Source organism: Sorghum bicolor, chromosome 2 (assembly GCF_000003195.3).
Source record: "Sorghum bicolor cultivar BTx623 chromosome 2, Sorghum_bicolor_NCBIv3, whole genome shotgun sequence".
In the NCBI taxonomy this organism is placed as follows: domain Eukaryota; kingdom Viridiplantae; phylum Streptophyta; class Magnoliopsida; order Poales; family Poaceae; genus Sorghum; species Sorghum bicolor.
In genome coordinates, this window is record NC_012871.2 from 20,555,698 (window position 1) to 20,574,688 (window position 18,991).

Consider the following 18,991-nt stretch of genomic DNA (forward strand, 5'->3'; position numbering starts at 1 on the left):
GTAATCTGAAATGTTGGGAACGTTATGTAACTTATGAATGCCGACGCTGAACTTATTACGATCTTGGTTGTGTATGTAAAAAAGTTTGAGATCCTTTGAGATTTTATGGACTACCAGGATTATATGGGTTTAAGTCCAATGGTTCGACTGTAAAAACGGTTACTATTAGACTTAATCTATTATAATTTGGACGATTCTGTTACAGATGTAAGGAACAACCATGCCAGGTTCCTCATAAGCAACTGAACATCAGATCATATTATTGAGCAATAGATATGAAATTTTCATCACAGGCTGAAGCGAGGAAAAATGGCAAATGGCAAAGTGAAGCTCTTTGGCAACATCCTCTGAGTTATCACTTCGTGACAACAAATCAGTGAAATAACAATGGCAGGGAAAGTATATTGCTACAATAAAGAACGCAAGAATCTTTTTTGAACGAAGACAAGACTTTTAGAGGCTCTAGAAGCATAGCAATCATCATTCGTTCATCAACTTGGAGCTTTAAGGCATGCCGACAACCGGTTTAACCTCAAAAATCGTATGATATAAGCTATAGCCATGCCCAAGTACCTCACAAGCAATCAGTGAAATAACAATGACAGCAAAAGTATGATGCTGCAATGAAAAAGGCAAGAATTTTTTTTAAACGAAGACAAGATTTTTAAAGGCCCCAGAAGCATAGCAATCATCATTCGTTTATCAACTTGGAGCTTCTAGGCATGCTGACAACCGGTTTAACCTCAAAAATTGCATGAACATTAGGGCTAGCATCCGTATGGTGGCTGTGTTGCCGCCGTCGTCGCACCGCCCGCATGAGGAGGGAGAGCCAGGGAGAAAGAGAGAGAGAGAGGAAGCAGAGAGTGAGAGGGCGAGGAGGTGGAGGCGCCGGCACGGCTGGTGGTCTCCCAAAACGGTGAGGCGACAGAGGTGGACCATTTTCATTTTTATGTGAAGCAAAATTGTAAACAACCAGATGACATAAAATTCTACTACAACCTTTTAGAAGTTTCCTAATTCAGTTAAACAGATTTTTTTGGCAAAGATATCCTAATTTTAAATTTATAGAAAATCCAATTTTGAGTTTTATACAAAAGTTCAATTTCAAAATAGTAGTAATGTAGCACCATGTAGAAGGAAGATATATTAAAAAAAACTAGGCAGAATAGTTTTGACGTTGTTTTCGTAATAAATAATAATGTCAACATTAGTAGTAAATTAAATATATTGCTTTTATACTCTTATATAGAACCCAAATGAAAACTGAGTCAACTAGACCTTGTTTAGTTCCTAAAAAATTTTATAATTTTTTTTTTAATTTTCTGTCACATCGAATTTTGCGACACTTGTATAGAACATTAAATATAAATAAAAAGTTAACTAATTACATAATTTATCTGTAATTTGTAAGACGAATCTTTTTAAGCCTAGTTAATTTATAATTGAACAATATTTATTAAATACAAATGAAAGTACATTTGTTTTAAAAAAAATTTAAAAGTAAACAATGCCCTAGCAGAGAGGAGAGAGACTAGGAAGAGAATTCCGATAGAGCTAGCAGATAAGAATCGAAGAGCACGATTCCTAGGCCGCGGGCCTTCTCCTCCTCACGTTTCAACCCACCACCATCAGACGCTCCTCGTGGCGCCACGCGTCACGCATCCGGCGGAGATTCGTCTCCCCTTCTTCCTCCTCCACGGAGGCACGGTCGCACGGACAACCGCGGCGGCTCCAGCAGCACTGCTCACCATAAAATCTCCCGAACGACGCGCGCGACACGAGGAGAGGAAGGGAGGAGGAAAAAAAAAAAACCCACAAGAAAAAGGAAACAAAAGGGAAGGAAACGCGAGGCTAAAACAAGGTTGGCGGCTTCCCGAAGAAACCTCCCGTTCCTCCGCGACCCAGCGACCGACGCCTGCGCCGCCGTCCGATCCCCGAATCGCCGCCGGTACCGCCTCCTCCTTATCTCCTTGCCTTGTCCGCTTCCCCTTTCCTCTCTTCCCCCCCACCCAATCATTGAGCTCGGCTTGAGCTTCAACTGCCGATTGATTGGTTCCTGGCGTTAGTTAGGTACCCGTGCCCTTGTGTTTGCTTGTTGGCCTCTCCTTTCATGTGTCGGATTGGAGTCTGAGCAATTCGTTACTTCTTCTTGCAGTCCGATTCCGGCAGGGGAGCAGACGGTTCGAGCAAATTGGCCCAATAATTTTGGGGGCAGGGCAGCCAGGTTTGAGCTCCGGGATCTCGATTCTTCGTAGCTAGGTGGGGGAGGGCGCCGGATCCAGCGGCCGTCATGGTTGTCGATACGGTCAGCGCGAGCACCTCCATAATTGCCCCCCACCTGTTCGACCACAGGTCCAGGGGCGCCGGCGCCTCCCACCACCACCACCTCCGCCATGTCGTCGCCTGCCGCCCCCTGCCCACCGCCTTCGCCGGCCGCCGCCTCGTGTCCCGGGTCAACAAGCAGCCGTCGCCGCGCCTCGCCGATTGGCCGGTCAGGGCGCTGGCTATGGGTATCACAAAGGAGGCCAGCCCTCGCAGGGAGTACCGGGGGATCCCCGGGGACGGTGGCGACATGGGGGATGTTGGGGTCACCAGCCCCAAGCCGTCGTGGCCTCCGCAGAACAGGGCAGATGACCCCAAGCTGCACAATCCGCTGCTCCGCCTCGAGCGCATGGGCTGCGGGTGGCTCGGCGTCATCTTCGAGTGGGAGGGGGTCATTGTTGAGGATGATGCCGAATTGGAGAGGCAGGCATGGTTGACCCTGGCACAGGAGGAGGGCAAGTCGCCGCCTCCCGCTTTTGTGTTGCGGAGAGTCGAAGGGATGAAGAATGAGCAGGCGATTTCTGAGGTTCTCTGCTGGTCTCGGGACCCCTCGGAGCTTAGGAGATTGGCCTCGAGGAAGGAGGAGATTCACAACAGCCTCCGAGGCGGCTCCTACCACCAGATGAGGAACGGTTCCCGGGAGTTCATGAGCACGCTCGCCAATTACAAGATCCCCATTGCTGTGGCCACCACACGCCCACGGAAGGTTATTGAGGAAGCCATTGAAGCTGTTGGTGTGCGCAGCTTCTTTGATGCGGTTGTGGCAGCAGAAGACGTGTACCGGGGCAAGCCTGACCCAGAAATGTTTCTGTACGCTGCTCAGCTCCTCAGTTTCATCCCCGAGAGGTGCATCGTGTTTGGGAACTCCAATTCGGCGGTGGAAGCAGCACACGATGCCCGTATGAAGTGTGTCGCGGTCGCAAGCAAGCACAAAATCTACGAGCTTAGTGCCGCAGACCTTGTGGTGAAACAATTAGACGAGCTATCTGTCGTTGACTTGAAGAACCTCGCTGATATAGAGTCCCCGGAGTTTGGCATGGAACCTGAACCAGAGATGGAGGAGGAGGAAGTGCCCCCACCATCGACGTCTGTGGGTGTAGATGATTTATTCTGGTAAGAGGCCAGATTGTACATTTGATTGATTCCTCTCCTGCACAGATGTATTATTGTCAACTGTCGTAGCGATCAGAAAGAAGGGCTTATCACCCTTCTGTAATCAGTAGAATGTGATATGTAAAAATGTTGTTTAGAGCTCACACACTGTATATATACTCAGAAAGAAACCAGGGGACTGAATATATGAATCAGGACACTTGAAACTGCAGTTGCTGAAACAATGTATAACACCACAAGGTTTCTGTCTCAGAATCAGTATTCCAGATGCTGTTTATATTGTTCTCTGCAGTCTTCTCGTCAAATATTGTGATCGAAACTGCATTTGATGGAAAGAATTACAGTTTTGATCACCTTTGTGGATGTTTTTTTATTGGAATGATGGCTTTCTTTAGGAGTTTTCGTTACTAAAGCATCTTAGTTCTCTTCTAAATTTTTATATTGAATTGATAGTTCTGCATACAACAATCCCACAGCTGAAGATGTATGTGACCTAAGATCTTATTTTTGAGAAGTTGTTGCCTGAGAATTTATTTTTGATTTGATACTTAGAGCTCACCAAGGTACAAGGTGTCAGCTCAGGATAAGGACTATAGACTGTTATGCTGATGCTGGATTTGGTCTCTGGTGAGTTGATCAACTGAATTGAATTAAAATTAGCCTGGTCAAATATTGCTGTGCACCCGTGCTGCCTGTGCACGTGATGATATGCTAGAATTCAGCGATATGCACTAGTGCATCCTGAGTGAAGGCTTGTGAAGTGGTACAGTTAGGACTTGTTTAGTTCCTAAAAAGGAATATTTTTGGGTACTGTAGTACAAGTGTAACTATAGCAATTAGTGTCCAATCATGGACTAATTAAGCTTAAAAGATTTGTCTTGTAAAATAAATACAAATTATGCAATTAGTTATTTTTACTATATTTAATGATCTATGCATGTGTCCAAATATTCAATGGGATGAGGTGAAAAGTTTTTGGGTGAGCCCGGACTTGTTTAGTTCCCTCCAGTCAACTTTTCATCCATCTCATCAAATCTTTGGTCATATGCATGAAGCATTAAATGTAGAAAAAAAACTAATTGCACAGTTTGGTTGTAAATTGTGAGACGAATCCTTTAAGTCTAATTAGCCCATGATTGACCATAATTGCTATATTAACCCACATGTGCTAATGATAAATTAAGGGCACTCACAATGCATACTCTGTCATAGAGTCTAAAGTTATTTATTATCTCGAACAATGTGGATTTAGAGTCCAAATAAGACTTGGAGTTTTATTTTTTCTACCTCTTTCTTCAATAAATATGCTGCCACATAAGTAAAGTACCATAAATAATATGTAATTAATTGTCTTGTACTTTGTGATAGAGTTTTGTATTGTGAGTGCTCTAATTAGACTTAGTAAATTCTTCTTACAGTTTCTTGGTAGACTATGTAATTTGTTTTTTTATTAGCATTTGAAAGGCTCTCCTAACATTCTTTTGATACCTAAAGATTTTCTTTTCGCGAAGTAAACAAGACCTGCATTATCTCCTAGGCGTTTTCAGGAATTGTGGTTACTTGTGCGAACACATCATTGACACGGCAAATGCAATGATGAGGCTAACAGCTAGCCAATCGTCCAGTCCAAGTGTCCAGCATGAAAAAGATTTCCTTGTCGAGAGCTTGAAGGATGCCAATGGAACCAAAGCAACCAAAGCTCAAAGTCTAAGGCCCTGTTTAGGATGAAGATGAAAAAATTTTGGTGTCACATCGGATGTATCGGAAGGATGTCGAGAGCGGTTTTTAGAAACTAATAAAAAAATAAATTACATAGCTCGTCTGGAAACAATAAGACAAATCTATTAAGGTCTTGTTTAGTTCCGAAAATTTTTGGGAAATCGACACTGTAGCACTTTCGTTTGTATTTGACAAATATTATCCAATTATATACTAACTAGGCTTAAAAGATTCGTCTCATCAATTTCAACCAAACTGTGCAATTAGTTTTTATTTTCGTCTATATTTAATACTTCATGCATGCGTCTAAAGATTCGATGTGACGGAAAATGTGAAAAATTTTGCAAAATTTTCTGGGAACTAAACAAGGCCTAAGCATAATTAATCTGTCATTAACACATGTGGATTACTGTAGCAATTAAGGCTAATCATAGACTAACTAGGCTTAAAAGATTCGTCTCGCGATTTTCAACCAAACTGTGTAGTTAGTTTATTTTTTTATTTATATTTAATGTTTCATGCATGTGTCTAAAGATTCGATGAGATAGATGAAAATTTTTTGGGTAGGAAACTAAACAGGGCCTAAAGCAGAAGCAACACAGCCAAAAGCATCACGGTTGCTGGGCTAGTTGTTCACTGACTCGCTGTTGAAATTCATCCAGTTAGCTACAGCAGAGTACTGCCTGGTGAATCTAACAGCTCAGGCCTTGTTTAGCCCTTGTTTAGTTCCAAAAGTTTTTGGGAAAACGACACTATAGCACTTTCGTTTGTATTTGACAAATATTATCCAATCATAGACTAACTAGGCTCAAAAGATTCGTCTCGTCAATTTCGAGCAAACTGTACAATTAGTTTTTATTTTCGCCTATATTTAATACTCCATGCATACGTCTAAAGATTCGATGTGACGGGGAATCTGAAAAATTTTGCAAAATTTTTTAGAAACTAAACAAGGCCTTACTTCCACCCAAAATCCAAAAACTTTTCAAGATTCTCCGTCACATCGAATCTTTAGACGCATGCATGGAGTATTAAATATAAACAAAAATAAAAACTAATTGCACAGTTTGGTCGAAATTTACGAGACGAATCTTATGAGTCTAGTTAGTCCATAATTGGACAATAATTACCACAAACAAACGAAAATACTACAGTGTCTAAAAAACATTTTGGTAAGGAACTGAACAAGGCCTCAGCAAGAAAGAAGTATCTGATTCCCGTACATGAATCGCTGACATTCCTGGAATGATCGATGTCTGATGCGCAAGGCATGGTTTCTGTGGCAAAATAAGAATCCGATAATCGGTGCATATTCTGTCATGTGTAGTTTTGCTTGCCGCTCCTATCAAATGTAGCACACGCTTTTGTCTTGTTGGTATTTTGGAACAATTGCTTTGTTTCAGGATTTACCGTTGGCTTAGGCCTTGTTTACTTCCATCCCAAAACCTAAAATTTTTCAAGATTCTCCATCACATCGAATCTTTAGACACATGCATGAAGTATTAAATATAGACGAAAATAAAAACTAATTGTACAGTTTGGTCGAAATTTACGAGACAAATCTTTTGAGCCTAGTTAGTCTATGGTTGGACAATATTTATCACATACAAACAAAAGAATTACTGTAGCAATTTTGCAAAAAAATTAAGGAGTTTGTTTAGATGCACCCCAAAACTTTACAAGATTCTCCATCACATCAAATCTTGCGGCACATACATGAAACATTAAATATAGATAAAAAAAAACTAATTGTACAGTTTACCTGTAAATCACGAGACAAATCTTTTAAGCCTAGTTACTCTATGATTAGACAATGTTTGTCAAATAAAAACGAAATAGCTACAGTGTCAAAATCCAAAAAGTTTTTGGATCTAAACAAACCCTTAGTTCGTGACAAATAAGTATCCACTCTGTTCAAGTCAGAATGTTGCAACCTATGCATGGAGCTATTAGTTTCTTTGGAAAACATCTACCCTCGAGAATTGTCTGATAGAGCAGTGGTATGTTTTTCAGAAAAAAAAAAAGAGGCATCGTGCCGTGGAGATGTGAACAACAGAAGCTGTACCTTCAGTCTGCAAATTGTCTGCTGTGTTCGATTCGTTTGTGCATTGGGCATATACATTTGCTTCTCAGTGCATATCACTATACCAGGTAGCAGTTATGCTGCTTCTCCTGTATCTGATCTGCATCGTGTGGAATGGTACATCCAGAGCTAATGCTTGTTCCGTGGAGACGCCAATGTAGCAGGAAAGGAAAGGCGGCATGACGTTTGTCCATTGCTAATCTTTGCTCTGAATGTCTGAATAAACGATTGACATTCTTCAGCGGTAACATCTAATAGAGTAGAGTAGCTGCACAAGACAAGCAAATGCCAGCAAAGCAACCCATGTCTGAAACGCAGCATCAAAAACCTCATGATCTTTGGCTCTTTTGCCCCCTGCTTGCACAGTCACCCAGTAAGAAGAAGAAGAAGAAGCCGGAGATCTGAGAAGCAGCCGCTGGTGATGCACGCCTTCACCTGCACGTATGGCAATTGCCAATGGTCAATGGGAGCGCGTGGCAAGGGGAGAGGCGCGTGCGTGCACATGACATGTGTGTGCCGTGCGCGGCGCCCACTGGGACTGGGATGGGAAAGGGTAACGGTAGCAGCGCGCGGCACGCCCAATCACATGCGCCCCATGTGCGGTGCCAATCCCTTCTTCCCCGTTCCTTCCCAGAGGGCCGAGCGCGCAAGGCGAGCCGAGGCGCCCCGCCGATGCGGAGGCGCTCCAAGCGTGCGTGCCTCCTGGCCATCGCGGCCGTCCATCCTCCCACACGTGTCGCCCCCACGCGGCCACCGTGCCAACCATATCACCCTCCCAGTCCCAGGTCCAGCAGCAGCACGCCGCCGCACGCCTCGCACGCGCGAGCGACCCTAGTCCTCTTCCTCTCCTCCCCCTTGTTCCTGTTCCCCTCTTCCGCATCACCACCCGCGGCGGCGGCGCGAGATCCGGCGGGATGCAGCAGGCGGGGCCGGCCGACGACGACGAGGACGAGGAGATGGGGGTCAAGGAGGAGGAGGAAGACGGCGACGAGGAGGAGGAGGACGACGACGGGTACTACATGGACCCCCGGAGCCCGGCCGCCGCCACCGTCGTGTCGACGCCCGGCGGCGGCGGCGGCAGGGCCGGAGGGACCCCGAACCGGCGGCGCGCGCGCGAGGAGAAGGAGCGGACCAAGATGCGGGAGCGGCAGCGGCGCGCGATCACGGGGCGGATCCTGGCGGGCCTGCGCCAGCACGGCAACTACAGCCTGCGGGCGCGCGCCGACATCAACGAGGTGATCGCCGCGCTCGCCAGGGAGGCCGGATGGGTCGTCCTCCCCGACGGCACCACCTTCCCCTCTTCGTCCTCCTCCTCCGCCGCCGTGGCTGCACAGGTTGCTTTGCTCTCTCTCTCTCTCTGCCTGCTCTCCTTCTTTCCTTTCCTTCCGAGTCTGTCAGTTTCTCAATTGGGAAGAAAGGGAACCAACTGGCACCTCTGCGATGCGAACTGGGAAGAGAAGAGGGGGGACGGCGAAAAAAAAAAAGAAAGAGTGAGCTCAGCTCAGTGTGCGAGTAGTTATACTCTACTGTACTTATGATGTCATAAATGAAATGAAACTCTGTGGTTTCAAAAGAGTGGATAAGTAAATAAATAAATGCTCAAAACTGCAGGGGGAATAGAATGGTCGACCAAATTTAATAATAATTAAACCTTTAAAAAATTAAATATAATAATATAATACACGTAATATTTGTACGTTTGATCCCCTTGCCTAGGTGTCAACTGTTAAGGTCCTTTCGAACCCCGGCCAGGACTATGTGAAAATCCTGGAATACCGTATTATGCGAAAATAGCAAAAGCAGAGAAAAGAATTACCACCGTATTATTTTTAGGTTATCAAATTCGCGTTATGTTGTTTTTCTGGACCGTCCATCGGCCATCGTAATTCGCACGCAAAGGGACGGGAAAAGGGTAGTAGTAGTAGTAGAACAGAAGTGGACAAGCAAGCAAAAGGGACGAAGCCGCAGGGGCCGTCACGGAGCTCACGGCTTTCCATTGCTTGCTGGGTTTCTCCCGTTTCTCTTTTCCTCCCCCGTTCCCGCCTCCCGAGGACGCGCTCCACCACCGGCCAGGCCACCGCCTCCTCCTTCTCCCGGGGCCCTCCCAAATTCGGTGCCACCTGATCCGGATCAAATGCTGACGCGTGCTCCTCCTCCTCCTCCTCCTCCTCCTCCTCCTGTGTTCCTCCAGCCGGCCCGTCCCGTGATGGTCGCCGCCGCGCCGCCCTCCGCCACCCCGCTCGCGATCCCGGCCTCCGCGGCGTTCCCCCTCCGCGGCATCGCGCCCGTCGCCGCGCGCCCCATCTCCCACCGCCCCGCGCCCGCGTCCGCCCTCCTCGTCTCGCCCCCGCGCGCCACCGCGGCTTCGCGACCCCCGGCTGACGACGTCCCCGACGGGAACTCCTCGCACCTCCTCGCCGTCCCCGTCCCCATGGACCCCGCCGCCGAAGACGGCCCCGTCGCCAAGCAGGTCAGGCGACTCCCGCCGCATCCTTTCGCTTTAAACGCCCGCTTGGCTCGCTCATCTGTCTCTCACTTGTCGGACTTTTCTGCCGCTGCAGGTGCCCGATGTGGCGCCGCGCCCGCCGGAGCGGGACTTCGCCGGCACGCCCTACGTGCCGGTCTACGTCATGCTCCCGGTGAGTACCCATCTCTTCCATTTCCTGTCGATTGGACCTGCGCGATCGTGTTCCATATACCAATCAGAAGCGTGTTTTTCGCAGCTTGGGGTGGTGAATGGCAACGGCGAGGTGGTGGACGCGGACGAGTTGGTGGGCCAGCTGCGGGTGCTCAAGGCAGCGGGAGTGGATGGGGTCATGGTCGATTGCTGGTGGGGGAACGTCGAGGCGCACAGGCCGCAGGAGTACAATTGGACTGGCTACAGGCGCCTCTTTCAGATGATCAGGGAACTCAAGCTCAAGTTGCAGGTAAGATGGCTTAACATCTCAATACACCCTTTGGTAACATCTCACTAACAAATTAAATTTGTTAGGTCGTCATGTCGTTTCATGAATGTGGTGGCAATGTTGGAGATGATATATCCATTCCTCTCCCACATTGGGTAATAGAGATTGGAAGGAGCAATCCGGATATCTACTTTACTGACAGGGCAGGAAGACGTAATACAGAGTGCTTATCGTGGGGAATTGATAAAGAAAGGGTTCTGCAAGGCAGAACAGCAGTGGAGGTACAGTCATTTCTTTTTTTTTTTCTCAAACACGCATGAGAATTGTGTATCATTATTTTAAAGGAGAAAGGGTAAATAATCCGGATTACACCAACGCACACCCATAGGTTCACAAAATTAAGTACACGCCTTTTTCTTACAAATACAAACAACCTGGAATGACATAGTCACTAGGAACATTGCCCGACAAGAGATCCCTCGCGCTCCAGCCATATTGTCCAAAGCTGAGCCTCCTCCTCAGCAAGTAGCAGGCCAGCTTAGCCATATTGCCAGCAAAGTCACCAAAGACACATTGATTCCTCATTCCTATGTTTCCAAAGTGTCCAAGCCCCTAGGATAATGAGGAAATCTATGCCTCATTGCAATTGTGCATCGACCATATCATTGGCTCTGTTCCACCAGTACTCAGAAGAAGCACATTCATCATAGGTGCTAGAGTTTGCAGCCCAAAGCGACACAGGAGTCATTGTAGAGAAACACTGCACACCCTAACCAGGGGGTGACCTTCATTATATAGCCAAGAAGGCTTGCAGTACATTTACAAGTTACAATGTGGTACTAATACAAGTCAGGCTAGGAGTACAAGGCTAATGGGCCGTAAGCCCAATATGGGCGGTGATAATTATATTGTAACACCCTCCCTTAGTCTAAGCGGGACTGTCACGAACACAAAGACTGGACCTCCCTTTGGTCATAATGTCCGCGAACTGATGAGACGATGGAACATGGAGCACCCAAACCTGTCCCAAAGCAACCTTCTCACGGATGAAGTGAATATCTATCTCAATATGCTTCGTGCGACGATGATGAACTGGATTCTGGGCCATGTAGGTAGCGCTGACATTATCACAGTAGACGATCGTCGCCGATGAGATTGGTGCATGGAGCTCCTGAAGTAACTGACGAAGCCAACAAGTCTCAGCCACAGCGTGCGCAACAACACGATACTCAACCTCCGCACTCGAGCGAGAGACCATAGTCTGTCGTTTGGAGGACCAAGAGACTAAGTTGTCGCCGATGAAGACATAGTAGCCTGAAGTGGAGCACCGAGAGTCTGGACAGTGTTAGAATTCTGGACTCTGAAAAGAGATGGAAGGAGAACACACACACGCTATCTGGACACATGAGCTTTGGTGCTGCAAGTGGCAGCGTTTTCTATTGATTGTATTCACTATATAAGGGAATTACATGCCGTGTTACAAGGAAACAAAAGAACCAGCTAATCCCGGCATACTCGTGATCACAGGTTGCCATCCCAACCTCCTGGGCCATGCCGCAATCTGTGGCTTGCCTCTTATGGCTGCGGCCTTCTACAATTAGATGCTCAGGACTTTTTCAAACATTCTCCTCCTAAGTCCTAGAGCTGCTAGACTAATTTCTTCATGCCGATGTGTCCGCGGAGCTCAATGAACCGAGTGCGCCCAAGTGCTTTCGTAAGCATGTCACCTAGTTGCAGTTCGGTGCCGACGAACTCGACGTCGATCAGCTTTTTGTCGCAGCACTCCCGGATGAAGTGAAACTTCACGTCAATATGTTTGCTCCGGTCGTGATGCACAGGGTTTTTCATCAAGGCGATGGCGGACTTGTTGTCCACCATGAGCTTGGTTGCGTGAACCACACCTCCTGTGAGTTCAGCTAGCAATCTTGCCAGCCAAACTGCTTCACACGCGGCTGCTGCAGCCGCTATGTACTCGGCCTCACAGGAAGACAAGGCGACCACCTTTTGCTTTGACGATTGCCAAGCAATCGGACCACCAGCGAGGAAGAAGATGAGCCCGCTCGTGCTCTTCCGATCATTGACGTCGCCCGCTAAGTCGTTGTCGGAGTATCCCACCAGTCTGGGCGGCGTTTCACTCCTTCCAGCCAGGCGGTAGTGCACACCCCAATGCACTGTGCCTGCAACATAGCGTAGCACACGCGTTACAGCGGCGAGGTGCTCTTGTCTCGGTGCCTCCATGAACCTGCTGAGGTACCCGACCGAATAGGCCAGATCTGGTCTGGAGTTGCACAGGTACCTCAAGCTCTCGATGAGGCTGCGGTACTCTGTGGCGTCGACGGCCGTCGTTGTGCCTTCCTTGTGGAGCTTGAGCTTCATCTCCATGGGCGTGGCACTGGCGTTGCAGTCAGCCAACCCGGCCTTCTCGGGGATCTTGGTGGCGTAGGCACTTTGTCGTAGTATGATGCCATGTCCACCTTGAGTGACCTCGAGCCCCAGATAGTAGGACAGAAGCCCGAGATCGCTCATGCGAAATGTGCGCAGCATCTGCGCCTTGAACTTCTTGACGGCGTCGGCATCACCACCCGTGATGATGAGGTCATCAACATACACGCCTACAATCAGGCGCTCAGCTCCTCTTCCCCGGGTGTACATCCCATGTTCATCCACGCAGCGCGTGAACCCGAGGCCCAACAGCTCGGCGTCGAGCTTATGGTTCCACGCCCTCGGCGCTTGGCGGAGTCCGTAGAGTCCCTTGTGGAGGCGCAACACCTTGTTCTTGTGCTTGCCGTCGACGAAACCTGGGGGTTGATGGACGTAGACTTCTTCCTGGAGCTCACCGTTCAAGAACGCCGACTTGATGTCCATATGATGAACGCCCCACCCGAAATGAGCAGCTATGGCGAGCACCAGTCTCACGGACTCGAGTCGGGCAACCGGGGCGAACACCTCTTCAAAATCAACACTGGGACGTTGTACGTACCCTTTGGCGACGAGGCGTGCCTTATACTTGGCGATGTTGCCCTTCTCATCACGCTTCACCTTGTACACCCATTTCAAGCCGATGGCACGGTGCCCTTTAGGGAGTTCAACCAGCGACCAGGTCTGATTGTCACGGATTGATTTCATTTCCTCCATCGCACCGACCCAGTTAGGATCCGCCTCAGCCTCCTTGATTGATCTGGGCTCCTCCACACTCACCGCATGACTGACAGTGTGGAGCTCGGCTTCAACAGCGTCGCGGTGCGCTAGTCCAGGCGCTGCATCCGAGCCGAGGATGTTTTCCAGCATCCGGTACCGGTGCTCCGCTTCCTCGTCATCGTCAGCATCAAGGTTGGGGTCGGTGGTGAGTGGCGTTGCGAACTCGATGCGAGTCCCTGGTGCCTGCGGTGTCGAGGGTGCTGACGCCGTTGCGCTAGGTGCCATCGGAGGCACTGAGCACGGCACCGATGAGGCCGACGCAGAGCGCGGTGTCAATGCCGACGAAGTTGGCGTGCGCGCCTCGGGAGAGACGGGCTCTGGGGCCGGTCCCTCAACTTGTTGGCGCCGTAGCTCGTACTCCTCCGCGACGGTGAAGGGGTACACGCTGATGGTGTCTGTGGCACCTCCCCAGTCCCAGCGCGCTCCCTCGTCGAAGACGGCGTCGCGCGAGACGTGGACGCGCTCGGCGACTGGATCGTAGAAGCGGTAAGCCTTGGCCCCATCTTGGTAGCCGATGAAGACCACCTTGCGCCCGCGATCGTCGAGTTTTCCGAGGGCCACGCATCCGAACACACGGAGGGCTTCTTCCCGTACCACGCCTAGTAAGGGGTTTCGCCGTCGAGCGCGCTGGTGGGCGCCCGGTTGAGGTGAAAGACAGCAGTATGCACTGCCTCCCGCCAGAAGTGTTCGGGCACTCCTCGTGCACGTCTGGTTTCGGCGTTCCACCACGCCATTTTGTTGTGGCGTGTATGGAGCCGAGTGATGACACTGTATCCCTTCTCCTGCACAGTATTCACCAAACATGACAGAGGTGAATTCACCTCCATTGTCGGTCCGGAGTACCTTCAGCTTCTTGCCGGTTTCACGTTCCACTCGCGCCTGGAATGTCATGATGGCCGCCGGTGCGTCTGTGGTCTGCCTTGGAACGCAGCAGCGTCAGCCACATGTACCGGCTCATGTCGTCAATCAGCAGCAGGAAGTAGGCGTTTCCGGCCGGTGTGTGTGGCGTGATCGGGCCACAAAGGTCTCCATGGACCAGCTCGAGCTCCTCCTGAGCTCGGTACTTGGCGGCCTTGGGGAACGACTTCCTCTTTTGTTTTGCCAGGACGCAGTCCTCGCAAACTTGGTCGACATGATCGATCGCTGGCAGTCCGCGTACCATGCTGCCGCGTTCCAGCTTGCAAAGTGCCTAGAAGTTGACGTGGCCATACCTCTCGTGCCAACACCACGCCACATCCCTGACGCGCGCAGTGAGGCACACCGGAGCGGCGATGTTCATGTCGAGGAGGTAGAGCCGGTTTGGTGACCGCAGCACCTTGGCGAGTAGTTGCCGCTGCAGGTCGAAGAGACGTAGGATCCCTTCCTCGATGACGACCTTGAAGCCTTCCTCATCCATTTGCCCGAGACTCACAATGTTTGTCGTGAGCCGCGGTATGTAGTAGACCCCGTCGAGGCGGCGGTGTTCACCGGATTTGAGGGCGAAGAGCACGGTCCCTTTCCCCTCGATGTCGACCACCGATCCGTCACCGAACCTCACAGTTCCAGTGACGCTGGTGTCAAGCTCGGCGAAGAGATGGCGCGAACCCGTCATGTGGTTCGTCGCCCCGGTATCAAGCACCCACCGGCAAGGGGCCACCGCCTCCTTCTCCTCGTCACTGCTGAGATGGAGAACCTTGCGCTCATGGATGTGGATCGGAGCCTGCAAAGATAAGGTAGGCTGTGCCGACGTGGGAAGTGGGCACGAGCGTGGCGACGTGACTACCTCTGTCTCTGCCGCGAGATACATCAGAGCTCGCTCTTCTTCTTGGGCTTCAGCGACATGAGCCAAGTTCTTCTTCTTGCCACGACAGTCTTTTGCCCAATGGCCCCCCTTTCCGCAATTGAGGCAGAGGGTGCCTGCCGGTGGCTTCCCACCACCACCGTTCCCGGCGGACGTGTTCTTGCCTTCTCGCCGTTCCGCGACGTGGATCCCCGTCTGCGTCCGCGATCTTGACGCTTGCCGCGGTTGCTGGAGTTCGAGCCGCCACCGGAGTTCTCCTGCTCGCGGCATTCCTTGCGGCGGGCTTCCCAGTCTTCCTCGCACAACATCAGGCGCCCCATGGCGTCCGTGATCTGTGCAGGCTTGGCGCGCTCCTCGAACACACGGAGACGACCAATCACCTCTTCGATTGTCACCTTGTTCAGGTCAAGGAACATCTCGAGGGACACCGCTGCTTGGGCCAACCGTTCCGGTACCACCTGCAACAACTTCTTTACCACTTCGGCGTCGGTGATGTTGTCGCCGAGGGTGCGGAGGTTGGTGGCCAGCGTCGTGATGCGGATGCCGAACTCGGTGACGCTCTCGCCTTCCTTGAAGAAGAGGATGCCGAATTCTCGGCGAAGCTGCTGCGCGCTAGCAACGCGCGCGCGCTCGTCGCCGATCCGCAGGATCTTGACCGCGTTCCACGCCTCCTTCACGGTCCTTTTCCTGGCGAGAGTGCTCCAGAGCTCAGATGGGACTGAGCGCAGGAGTCCTGCCATCGCCTGACGATCAGCGTGGTATTCGTCTTCGTCCGGATCGTCGTCGATCCCGATGTCGACGGCGTCCAAGACTCGAAGAGTCTAGAAGTTCACCTCCATGACCAAGGCCCACTCCGGGTAATTAGTCCGGGAGAGCATCAGCCAGGATACGTTCGCAGATGACCACTCGATGACGCGCTCGACGACGCGCAATCCAGCGCGCGACGGTCAGCGACGGCGGCTGTGGGAACGTCCCCGTTTCGGCGAACGTGACGGCCAGACCTTCTTCTCACCATCACCAAAGGCATCACCAATCTCAGGCTTCTTGGCAGGAGATTTTGACGACATGGCGACGGTGAGAAACAGGCTCCGGTACCAAGTGTTAGAATTCCGGACTCTGAAAAGAGATGGAAGAAGAACACACACACGCTATCTGGACACAGGAGCTTTGGTGCTGCAAGCGGCAGCGTTTTCTGTTGATTGTATTCACTATATAAGGGAATTACATGCTGTGTTACAAGGACACAAAAGAACCAGCTAATCCCGGCATACTCGTGATCAGAGGTTGCCATCCCAACCTCCTGGGCCATGCCGCAATCTGTGGCTTGCCTCTAATGGCTGCTGCCTTCTACAATTAGATGCTCAGGACTTATTCAAACAGACAACCAGCTCAATCAGCATCGGAGTAGGCGGTCAAGCTGGTGATGCTACCTGTGCCGATGTGAAACCCGGTGGACAGGGTGCCCTTGACATACCGCAGGACACGCTTGAGCATCGCAAGGTGAGGCTCATGTAGAGAAACACCGCACACCCTAACTAGGGGGGGGGGGGGTGACGTTCATTATATAGCCAGGAAGGCTTGCAGTACATCTACAAGTTACAATGTGGTACTATTACAAGTTAGGCTAGGAGTACAAGGCTAATGGGCCGCAGTCATTTCACATTTTCACTGCATCCACACAGCTTATCATCCTATTGATTTCCACTTGTCTCCTTGAGCAAGTTCTGTTACTGCTGGTCTGGGCGATAACTAGAACCTGAAGCAGAGGGTGGCTTCACATGAATGTATACATTGTCATGTCTAGTACTTTGATGTGTGTGTATGACGAGACTATTTTGTTATGCTACAACAATGCCTGTTCTCTATGTTCAAACATTTCAATTCATTTTTGTTGGAAGTTGGATGGTCAATTGTGTGTAATTGTTTCATTCCTATATATCAACGTAGGTATATTTTGATTTCATGAGAAGCTTCCGAGTAGAATTCGATGAGTATTTTGAGGATGGGATTATCTCAGAAATTGAGATTGGACTAGGGGCTTGTGGAGAGCTGCGATATCCATCTTATCCAGCAAAACATGGCTGGAAATACCCTGGCATTGGAGAATTTCAGGTAAATCCTCACACTTTGTTCTTTGTATTACACTTGCTTAGTTGCATTATTTTCACTGTCTCAGGACTCAATACCTATCTATTGGTATATAATAGACAATTGCTAATGTATTTTGCTCCAGTGCTATGACAGGTACTTACAGAAAAGTTTGAGAAAGGCTGCAGAAGCACGAGGGCATACCATATGGGCAAGAGGGCCTGACAATGCTGGCCATTATAATTCTGAACCAAATCTCACTGGATTTTTTTGTGATGGAGGAGATTATGATAGCTACTATGGCCGGTTTTTCCTCAGCTGGTACTCCCAGACGTTGGTAGATCATGCAGACCGTGTACTGATGTTAGCAAGGTTGGCTTTTGAGGGTTCAAACATTGCTGTTAAGGTCAGTTGTCTTTGTTATTTGTCCAAAGCCAATTTCAGTATTTTGATGGTTGAATTGTGGGCATTTTTTCTTGTTTCTGGGAACTTGCTCTTATAAGTGTCAGAACAAACTTATTCTTTATCATTTATATCCAAATCACAAGAAATGACTGTATAGCACTAACCACTTTTGTGATACTTACAGGTCTCTGGGGTGCACTGGTGGTACAAAACTGCCAGTCATGCTGCTGAATTGACCGCCGGATTTTACAACCCATGTAACCGTGATGGCTATGCTCCAATTGCTGCAGTATTGAAGAAATATGATGCTGCTTTGAACTTTACATGTGTTGAATTGCGCACTATGGATCAACATGAGGTATACCCTGAGGCATTTGCAGATCCAGAGGGCCTAGTATGGCAGGTATGGATCCATTGTTCCGTTGCATGTTTTGCATTTCTTAGAAACAGCATACTAGCTGATGTTTTGTATTCCCTAGTGAGCAAACACATGTTACTATTTGGTAGGTTTTCTCTGAATGAGTAGTTGGCACTCAGTACAGCACCATATTTTTTTCTGGAACGGATTGATGATGTGTTAGTGTTTAATAAATTGGGTGCATTGTTTTTCAGGTGCTAAATGCTGCTTGGGATGCTGGTATACAAGTGGCTAGTGAGAACGCTCTACCTTGCTATGATAGGGATGGATTCAACAAGATTTTGGAGAATGCCAAACCACTGAATGACCCAGATGGACGGCATCTGTTTGGTTTCACCTATCTAAGGCTTAGCAATGTTCTGTTTGAAAGACCCAACTTTTTTGAATTTGAGCGCTTCGTCAAGAGAATGCATGGTAAGATGTACCGGCCACTGGAGTAGTCTGACGGCTATCCCCCTTTTAGCGCCTGTTAATCCCATGTTGACCTTCTCGTGCTACATGTTTGCAGGTGAGGCGGTTCTTGATCTGCAAGTATAGATTGGTAGCATATTACATACACATATACAAGTGACTGATTGGCTCCGGCCTTACAAGTGACTGATTGGCTCCGGCCTTATGGCTTACATTTTTTCTCTCCTTTTCCTTTTTATTTTAGGGAGTAGTATCAGCTGATTTTTGAGCTGTTAAATATAGAACTCGCTGGTTGCTGCTCAATTTGTAAAGCCTATTTGCATATACTCTAGTCTTCAAGAAGGAAGACCAGTGGGTTTAGTTGAGTTGCGGATAAATAGTGAATTCACATCCTTTTGTCTCCGGCGGCTCCACACCAAGAGCAAACAATCTACTCCATATGTGCCTTGCATCTCATGGCCATGGGGCTAGGCTACGCAGATCTGGGTGTGAAATCTGAAAACTAAGGCATTCTGCCCATCTCCATCTCCATATCTCGAGTGTCAAAT

General features: G+C 49.2%; 2 protein-coding genes across 3 annotated transcripts; both read left to right on the forward strand.

The window, feature by feature from the left end:
* LOC110432971 (5-amino-6-(5-phospho-D-ribitylamino)uracil phosphatase, chloroplastic-like) lies at positions 1,761 to 3,720 on the forward strand. Of its 2 annotated transcripts, none has more exons than XM_021454359.1 (2): positions 1,761 to 1,948; positions 2,156 to 3,720. In XM_021454359.1, exon 2 carries the CDS (start codon positions 2,291 to 2,293, stop codon positions 3,437 to 3,439), a length of 1,149 nt encoding a protein of 382 aa, XP_021310034.1. In that variant the 5' UTR covers positions 1,761 to 1,948; positions 2,156 to 2,290; the 3' UTR covers positions 3,440 to 3,720. The 2 variants fall into 2 exon arrangements, with proteins under 2 accessions (XP_021310034.1, XP_021310035.1); XM_021454360.1 differs by having other exon boundaries at positions 1,944 to 2,070.
* On the forward strand, positions 7,864 to 18,976 carry LOC8062554 (beta-amylase 2, chloroplastic). Its single transcript, XM_002459804.2, has 10 exons — positions 7,864 to 8,571; positions 9,429 to 9,707; positions 9,799 to 9,876; positions 9,961 to 10,164; positions 10,230 to 10,424; positions 17,069 to 17,233; positions 17,355 to 17,615; positions 17,799 to 18,017; positions 18,227 to 18,446; positions 18,541 to 18,976. Exons 1-10 carry the CDS (start codon positions 8,152 to 8,154, stop codon positions 18,567 to 18,569), a joined length of 2,070 nt encoding a protein of 689 aa, XP_002459849.2. The 5' UTR covers positions 7,864 to 8,151; the 3' UTR covers positions 18,570 to 18,976.